Source organism: Xenopus tropicalis, chromosome 7 (genome assembly GCF_000004195.4).
Source record: "Xenopus tropicalis strain Nigerian chromosome 7, UCB_Xtro_10.0, whole genome shotgun sequence".
NCBI classification, from domain to species: domain Eukaryota; kingdom Metazoa; phylum Chordata; class Amphibia; order Anura; family Pipidae; genus Xenopus; species Xenopus tropicalis.
The window spans coordinates 6,957,753-6,966,464 of NC_030683.2; the positions used below are offsets into that span (position 1 = coordinate 6,957,753).

An 8,712-nucleotide genomic window follows, 5' to 3' on the forward strand; every position below is an offset into this window, starting at 1 on the left:
ATGAGTGGGGCCATGGGGGGGGGGGAGCAGCCAAAATAAACAGAGCTGTGTTATTGCCCTCCTTGTGTACTAAAGGTATCTGTGCAGCACAATAAGCTGGTACTAACTAGGGAGAATAGGCACAAGATAAGGACGTTACACAATAATCAGTTCATATAATCTGTAGATAAAGTGAGGGAATAGGGAATAGTGCCTTCCTCCATCTGCAAAGCCTCCCCTCCCTCTAGGGAAAGTAAATAGGAAATCATTTTCCCACCAGGCATTTCCCAGCGGCGGATTTCTTTCCAAAACTGCAGCGAGAATTCCCTGCAAAAAAATTACCAAGAAAAACATCCATTGACTTTAATGCGATTGGAGTAAGGAAAAAAAGTAGCATGTAAAAATGATCCAAAAATAACATCTTTTATTAGATATGAGGGAATGTAAAGTACAGGTACTGTTTTATTATTACAGAGAAAAGGGAATCATTTAACCATTAAATAAACCCAATAGGACTGTTCTGCCCCCAATAAGGGGTAATTATATCTTAGTTGGGATCAAGTACAGGTACTGTTTTATTATTACAGAGAAAAGGGAATCATTTAACCATTAAATAAACCCAATAGGGCTGTTCTGCCCCAATAAGGGGTAATTATATCTTAGTTGGGATCAAGTACAGGTACTGTTTTATTATTACAGAGAAAAGGGAATCATTTAACCATTAAATAAACCCAATAGGGCTGTTCTGCCCCCAATAAGGGGTAATTATATCTTAGTTGGGATCAAGTACAGGTACTGTTTTATTATTACAGAGAAAAGGGGCTCATTTTTAAAAATTGGAATTTGTTGCTATGGGACGCCATAGACTAGAGCAGTGCTGGCCAACTTCTGTGGTACCGAGGGCCGGAATTTTTCCGACCTACGTGGTGGAGGGCCGATAATGGAAGCCAGTTATGACCACTCCCCTTTTTGAAACTGCACCCACTTGAAACCACACTCGTGTTATCACATGGCCATAACCATATTAATGGTTGTAGTACAGCAAAAACCTGCCATACTCTGCCTTCCCTACCCTGGCTGTGTGTGCCATACTCTGCCTGCCCTACCCTGCCTGTGTGTGCCATACTCTGCCTGCCCTACCCTGCCTGTGTGTGCCATACTCTGCCTGCCCTACTCTGCCTGTGTGTACCATACTCTGCCTTCCCTACCCTGCTTGTGTGTGCCATACTCTGCCTTCCCTACCCTGCCTGTGTGTACCATACTCTGCCTGCCCTACCCTGCCTGTGTGTGCAATACTCTGCCTGCCCTACCCTGCCTGTGTGTGCAATACTCTGCCTGCCCTACTCTGCCTGTGTGTGCCATACTCTGCCTGCCCTATGCTGCCTGTGTGTGTCATACTCTGCCTGCCCTACCCTGCCTGTGTGTGTATGGCACACACAGGCAGCCTACAGTGACACAATGCTGGCACTGCTCCTACAGTCTGCACAATAACTCAGTAGTGTGCAGGGATTATTTATGGGTTTCTACTGCTCCAACAGTCTGAGGTGTGAACAGGGGAACAATGTGGGTGATTACAGCCTGAGCCTGAGGTGTGAACACTGCAGGGGGTAAACAATGCAGAAACTAAAAGGTGTGAACAACACAGGGGATTACATTTTTAAACAATACAGAGGGATTACAGCCTGCATCTGAGGTGAGAACCATACAGGGGGGGCAGTTAATCACAGTACTGATACCATTTAAAGCTTACACAAGAGTAAGCCATCAAAGCAGCCAGACAAGTGGGGGGCCACACAGAGGGGGGTCGCGGGCCACATGCGGCCCGCGGGCCACATGCGGCCCGCGGGCCGCCAGTTGGACAGCACTGGACTAGAGGATCCGGCTTCTGGTACATGACAACTCCCAGCTACTCCCAGAGTGTCAGTTGGAGAACCTGAGTGTAAAGGCCGTGTACATGAACAGAAGCAGCACTGAGCTACACATACACATGAGCACTCTTGGTTGCATTCATTCATAATTTCCTAATAATGAATCTGCCATAACATTTGCCACACTCCAGCGCTGTCAGAAGCACATTGTGATGTCTGTATAGGGTTCAATCAGACCAGTGCATAAGGCCATGGATATTGTCCTCATAGTATGGCTTTATACAGTCCCCTGTGGCTCTCAGGCTACTTGGGTAACAAAAATGGACAACGATACAATAATTTGGCATCAAGAACGCATGAATAGATCCTTTAGGTTCGGGATCCCCAAATTTTTTTACTCATGGACCACAATAAAATATAAAAAGAGTTGGTGAGCAACACGAGCATGCAAAGGGTGTGCATTAATTAACAAAGTGGAAAGCCTTCATCACCCTAGCTCACTTACATGTGTCCCAACAGTGTTTCTCACAATGCAGATGAAGTTTGTTCATGGCCCAAGGCTTGTTGTGACAGTAAATTCTTAGTTAATCCAAGTACAACCCGTGTGTGGCAGCGACTGTTATTGGTTTCCGTTGTTTTGGCCTCCAGCTGCTCTCATTGGCTTCTTACTGTTTTATTGCCAGGACCTTTCCTGGGAATCACGGTGATGATGAAACACTGAAATTGCTGCAATTCACCTTTTATTCTAGTGAATGAGCATCTGTTGGTTTATGGTAAATCAGAACAATTCCAATCCCAGTTTGTAGACCGATATATTTTTGGGTAAGACTTTTCCCCTTGAACCTTATGCCCTCCCCCACGTGCCCCTATTGCAGTGGGGAACAGACATGTTGGGGAAGCACTGTTTGAGCACTGGAGGCAAAAACTGCCCGGCATATTCAGATGGGGCCTTACCAGCACTCTGTAAAGGGGAAGAATAACCCCCCCTCCCGTGAATCTACAGCTCAATACCCTGTTTGCCCTACAGCCGCTGCCTGGCATTGCTTGCTACAGCCAAGTATTATCTACAAGGACTCCAAGGTCCTTCTGCTTTATTGAGCTGCCAAGTTCAGTCCCATTAAGGGTATAAGTGGGGGCATATTTGTACATCCCAGGTGCATGACCTTACATTTATCCACATTAAATCCCATCTGCCACTTAGCCGCCCAGATTGCCAGTTTGTCCTGCTGCACATACTTTATGTGAAAATATGGAAATTGGTAGTGATTTCCTGCTGATTCCTCCATACTCCTGGGCGGCCCACCGGCCTCTGGGTCTTTCTTTTATGTCCAAACTTGGGTTTGATTTACTGATATGGTGGAAAAGATGAAATTTGTTTATATTATGAGTTTAATATGCCTTATCTGGATAGTTTTATCATTTAGCATAAACTTTTTTTTTATTTCATGCTTAAGAACATTAAATGAGCTGAGCGCTGTGATTGCCAAACCTCTTCACTTAATTTTGAAAACTATAGGCCTGTTAGTCTGACATCAGTAGTAGGAAAGCTTTTGGAAGGGGTAATAAGGGATAGGGTACTTGAATACATTGCAGTTCACAATATTATAAGTTTGTGCCACATGGTTTTATGCGTAACAGATCTTGCCAGACTAATTTAGTCGCCTTTTATGAGGAGGTGAGCAGGAACCTTGATGCTGGAATGGCAGTGGATGGGATCTACTTGGACTTTGCTAAAGCGTTTGATACAGTACCTCACAGAAGGTTAATGATCAAATTAAGGAATATTGGCCTGAAACATGGTATTTGTAATTGGATAGAGAACTGGCTGAAGGATAGAGTACAAAGAGTGGGGTAAATGGAACATTTTCTAATTGGGCCAGTGTGGTTATTGGGTACCGCAGGGGTCAGTCCTTAGGCCTTTGCTTTTTAACTTGTTTATTAATGACCTGGAGGGGGGCATAGACAGTACTGTTATTTTTACCTATTTTTGCTGATGACACAAAATTGTGCAAAACTATAAGTTCCATGCAGGATGTGCCGCTTTGCAGAGCGATTTGATAAAACTGGAAAACTGGGCAGAAAATGGAAAATGAGGGTCAAAATTGGAAGATTATGCACTTTGGTAGAAATAATATAAATGCAAGTTATACACTAAATGGTAGTTTGTTGGGGGTTTCCTTAATGGGGAAGGATCTGGGGTTTTTTTGTGGATAACAAGTTGTCTAATTCCAGGCAGTGTCATTCTTGGCTACTAAAGCAAATAAAGTGCTGTCTTGTATAAAAAATGGCATTGACTCAAGGGATGAGAACATAATTTTGCCCCTTTATAAGTCCCTGGTAAGGCCTCACCCTGAGTATGGGGGGCAGTTTTGGGCTCCAGTCCTTAAGAAGGATATTAATGAGCTGGAGAGAGTGCAGAGACTGCAACTAAACTGGTTAAGGGGATGGAAGGGTTAAACTATGGGGTTAGACTGTCCAGGTTGGGGTTGTTTTCTCTGGAAAAGAGGCGCTTGCGGGGGGACATGATAACTCTGTACAAGTACATTAGAGGGGATTATAGGCAGATGGGGGGTTCTTTTTTCCCATGAAAACAATCAGCGCACCAGAGGTCACCCCTTTAGATTAGAGGAACAGAGCTTCCATTTGAAGCAGCGTAGGTGGTTCCTCACAGTGAGGGGGTTGGGGAATGCCCTGCCGGGGGATGTTGGGTAGGGGGTTCCTCACGGTGAGGGCAGTGAGGTTGGGAAATACCCTTCCTAGTAATTTGGTAATGGCAGATTCTGTTAATGCCTATAAGAGGGGGCTGGATGAGTTCTTGAACAAGCAGAATATCCAAGGCTATTGTGATACTAATATCTACAGTTAGTATTAGTTGTTGTATTTATAGTTTATGTATGTGAGTGTATAGCTATATATAGGTTTGTGGGTGCTGGGTTTACTTGGAAGGGTTGGCTTTTTGTGTAGTAGTGAGTGTAACTGGATGGTAGATGAAAAAGATAATTCTATATCATGGAAACATCTAGCTTAATTAATCATCTGAAGAAGTATTAGTATTCCTGATGCAAATCCAATCTCCAAAAAATCTTAGGTGCTGCCTCATTATATTCCTGTTTGGAAAATAGATCCCTCCACTGAGTTTAGGCTGCCGGAACTTAAACATAGCAATCTGGGGCTTCTCCCCCCCCAAATGAATTCATGTAACATTCTGTTTATCAGGGTGAAATCTTTAGGTTTCATATAATAGGGAGGACTCTGAAGCCTGTAGAGTAATTTGGGAAAATTCAGGTATCATGTTGCTGAGATATGCACGATTAATTGCGCATTAACGGGTTGGTAAGAGACAAAGTTCAGGGGCACCAGGAGATGCGCCCATTAGTCACATCCGTTATAGACATTTTGCTTCATGTTATAGTTCAGCCTCTCTTTCCCAGTACCCAAGGTACCCAACCCAGGGCATTCTCATCAGCTCTGATATTGTCAGAATATTCTGCACTGGAGAAATTTCTATTGAATTGTAATTTTGTAGTTCTACATAAATGCCCACTCTCAAGAAAATAAAGAGACACATTTGGAAAGTGACAAAATATATTTAATTTTATTATGTGCAAATACATGGTAACATCTGTGTGATATTTTTGTTCAACTTAATGAATCTGCTAATGGTGCCTGCTGGGATCTCATTTTGCGTTGCCTTTGTCTCCATCTGGGGAGAAACAGAGCCTGGGTGAGTGAGACAGATACTGCCCATACAGCTATAGGTTACTCTACTAACCTTCATAGAGTTCCCCTGGTTGGAGGAGAAGATACAGAAGAGTAAAAACCATTGATAAAGATCAAAAGATCCCTGGAGCTGGGCCAAAATGTTTTTGAAATTATGATATCAAGAAGTCAAAATTATAATAAACGAATCTCAAAACTTTGAGATTTGACTTTGAAGATTAAAAGTGTCTTTTAATTTCCCCCAACATGTATATTATTGGGGGGAGGAATTAAGAAATAGTTGGATTATTTTTGGGTAGATAAGGAGACACACAACTAATCTTCTATGGAAGGTTACAATAAAACCCTACTAGAGACCTACAAACATCTGGAAATAGTTATAGAAGTTGGATAGGGAACAAAATCAATACACTGACTAATTTGCAATATAGCCACGAGGAGGCCCATTTATCAGCTATTTTTTGTGGTTTTAGTTGGTTTTAAAACTACGATTAAACTCACTTTCTCTAGAACCAATTGGCAACAGGGCAGCTGTCCATTGACTTCTATATGAACTCAACAACTTTTAATTGGAGACGTTTGTATAAGAGGTTTTTACTAGTTGAGACACACCAGCGATCACAAAAAAATCATGTTTTTTAACACAAACAATTTGAGATTTAGCTCAAAAAGACACAAATCGTGGGACAAAATAGAATATAAATAAATGCCCCCTGTAGTCTGAATGATTGACCCAAACGATGGACGAGGGGTTGAAAATGTAACATTAAAATGGCACAGTTGGGCAGGGTTGCCTTTAATGCTAAGTGTTGTGGTGGATAGATAGATAGATAGATAGATAGATAGATAGATAGATAGATAGATGATAGATAAATAGATGTTAGATAGATAGATAGATAGATAGATAGATGAATAGATAGATAGATGATTGATAGATAGATGATAGATAGATAGATGATAGATAGATAGATAGATAGATAGATAGATAGATAGATAGATAGATATGGAAGCACATAGCAATGTATACAATATATCTCAACATGGTACTTTATATTACAGACCGGCCATACCCAAACAATAGAAATACATTATTCCAGTCTGTTCTATCTATATATGGAGAGCCATTCATTTCAAGAGAATGTATATGAACTCCACAAAACACATGAACTGACATTGGCAGGGGGTTCTTACCAGCGCTGCAGGGGGAGTTGTACTCGGCAACTGTCTCTTCTCCTGGAAGTGGAGCAAGAACAGCACATAGATATAATGTGAAGATATTATTATACACAGCGCTGTACAGTTTTACAATACAGTTAAGGTTTATAGAAGGGAGTCACAGTGTAATGAGACAATATAAATATACAGAGATTATGCACCATGTGGTGAGAGACATAGGAGGGAGGAGATTCCTGCCCCATAGAGCTTACAATCTAACAGTCAGTGGGATCAGAAACCAACATAGAGAATGATGTGATGTGTAATTAGAATAAGCTGCAATTTCATTAGTTCTCAAAACGATTCCATTACCAGTGAGTTATTTCAGTCCAACCCACATTGCACAGAAGGGCAGGGCGGGGGTTGGTTTGACAGATCTCAGCCCATTGTTCACCTTCGTGGCACTAAATATACACAATGGTGTGATCATGATTTGGTTAAATGTGGGGACACGGTGGGGCACAGTGAGGTCTCTATCTTAGTCTATTTTCCTTGTAAACTTTGCAAATCCCTTACATACATCTTGGGTTGGGGTTTTCTATGTCCAAAAGGGTTTCAGTCCCTGAGGAGCCCCTTACCTGTCTCATAATAATCATAGACCTTCACCGTGGCCGGCTTTAGGTTCTTCACCTCAATGTCTTGTTCCACCATGAAGGAGAGATGGAGCGGCTCATGTCCCAGCTGGGGGAGAGTGAGGGAGACACCAACATCTCACATTGCAAATGGACTTAATAACCATAACAGCATATTTTATTCTTGAGTCTACATGATTGAAAGGTGTAAAGGAAGAGTGAAGTAGAAAGTAATGTTGGCCCATTAGATGCTACCCAACTTGTGTTTGTCCCTTTGCTCCCAGCGCCCCTAGTGGCTGAATATTCTGCCTATGTGCCCTGCCCATGTGCTGACCCTTACACAGTGGGTGAAACTTAGTTGCAAATTGACTTTATTCACAGCCAAAACCAATTTTTTTTCATCCCAAGAACCGGTCACTATGACATTGGAATGATGACAAAGACCAGTTCCCTGTGTGGCACCTATATTCAGCTGATTGAAAATGACCCCTATACAGTAGGTACTAGATATTATCCCCATTAAAGTACTATGTGTCATGTGATGCCTATTAACATTAGCTGGGGGTATGGACATATGAACATATACACACATATCTATAATACTATGAATCTAACAGTAAAGTTAAAGAGAAGGTCCAAGTGCTGACCCATGTAACTCTGTTATTTAGCTTTGTGTTTATCTTACTATATCAGGCAGGTCACTATTTAACACAATGCAGAGGAATTAGATACACAGAGAAAGACCAGTGGGCCCTAAAGTCACTCACCTCATCTAAGTATAATGTCACCATGTCTGTCTGCATCTCACTCCGCTTTATGGTTCTGCTCTTCTCCAGCTGTGAAAGGAACCCAAGTCTGAGAGCAAAGTCCAACAAAACAAACACTTTGACTACACAGATGTCTGACCCTATTGGTGCAATTCAACCCCCTGAGTAAATGGCTCTCAGGCCTCATAATCATTTGTACCCTAATGCATCTAATAGCATAAACACATTTAAAACCCACCCAAGCAGGACACAGGGACTACTAATTGGGCTTCAGAGAACTGGGACTCACTTCTCTGACTGAGCTCTTCACTGGGATAAATCCAGAGAGCATCTACACTCGATCACCGCCATGTTGGATTTCTCCCGAGATCCTGTATATCTGCATGAATACAGGGAGAGTCAAACAAAGAACAACTTTATTAGGTAAAGGGATAATACAGTGGGTTCAACTGAACATGAGTCAGTACTGTACAGAAGAATATACACTTTAATGTCATATTAAGGTCAGTTACAGTAAAGACATTAAATGGTAATAATTGGCCGTATTCAGGTGAAGGTCCAACAACCTCTTCTCTATCTAAACAGTAGACA

General features: G+C 42.0%; 1 protein-coding gene across 2 annotated transcripts; it reads right to left on the reverse strand.

Moving 5' to 3' along the window:
- Positions 1-5,414: 5,414 nt before the first annotated feature.
- Positions 5,415-8,500, reverse strand: LOC116412052 (murinoglobulin-2-like). 2 transcript variants are annotated; one of them, XM_031905428.1, is made up of 5 exons: positions 8,411-8,500; positions 8,122-8,190; positions 7,361-7,463; positions 6,759-6,797; positions 5,415-5,550 (listed from the first exon to the last, which is right to left on the reverse strand). In XM_031905428.1, exons 1-5 carry the CDS (start codon positions 8,450-8,452, stop codon positions 5,525-5,527), a joined length of 279 nt encoding a protein of 92 aa, XP_031761288.1. In that variant the 5' UTR covers positions 8,453-8,500; the 3' UTR covers positions 5,415-5,524. The 2 variants fall into 2 exon arrangements, with proteins under 2 accessions (XP_031761288.1, XP_031761287.1); XM_031905427.1 differs by having other exon boundaries at positions 6,759-6,800.
- Positions 8,501-8,712: the final 212 nt, after the last annotated feature.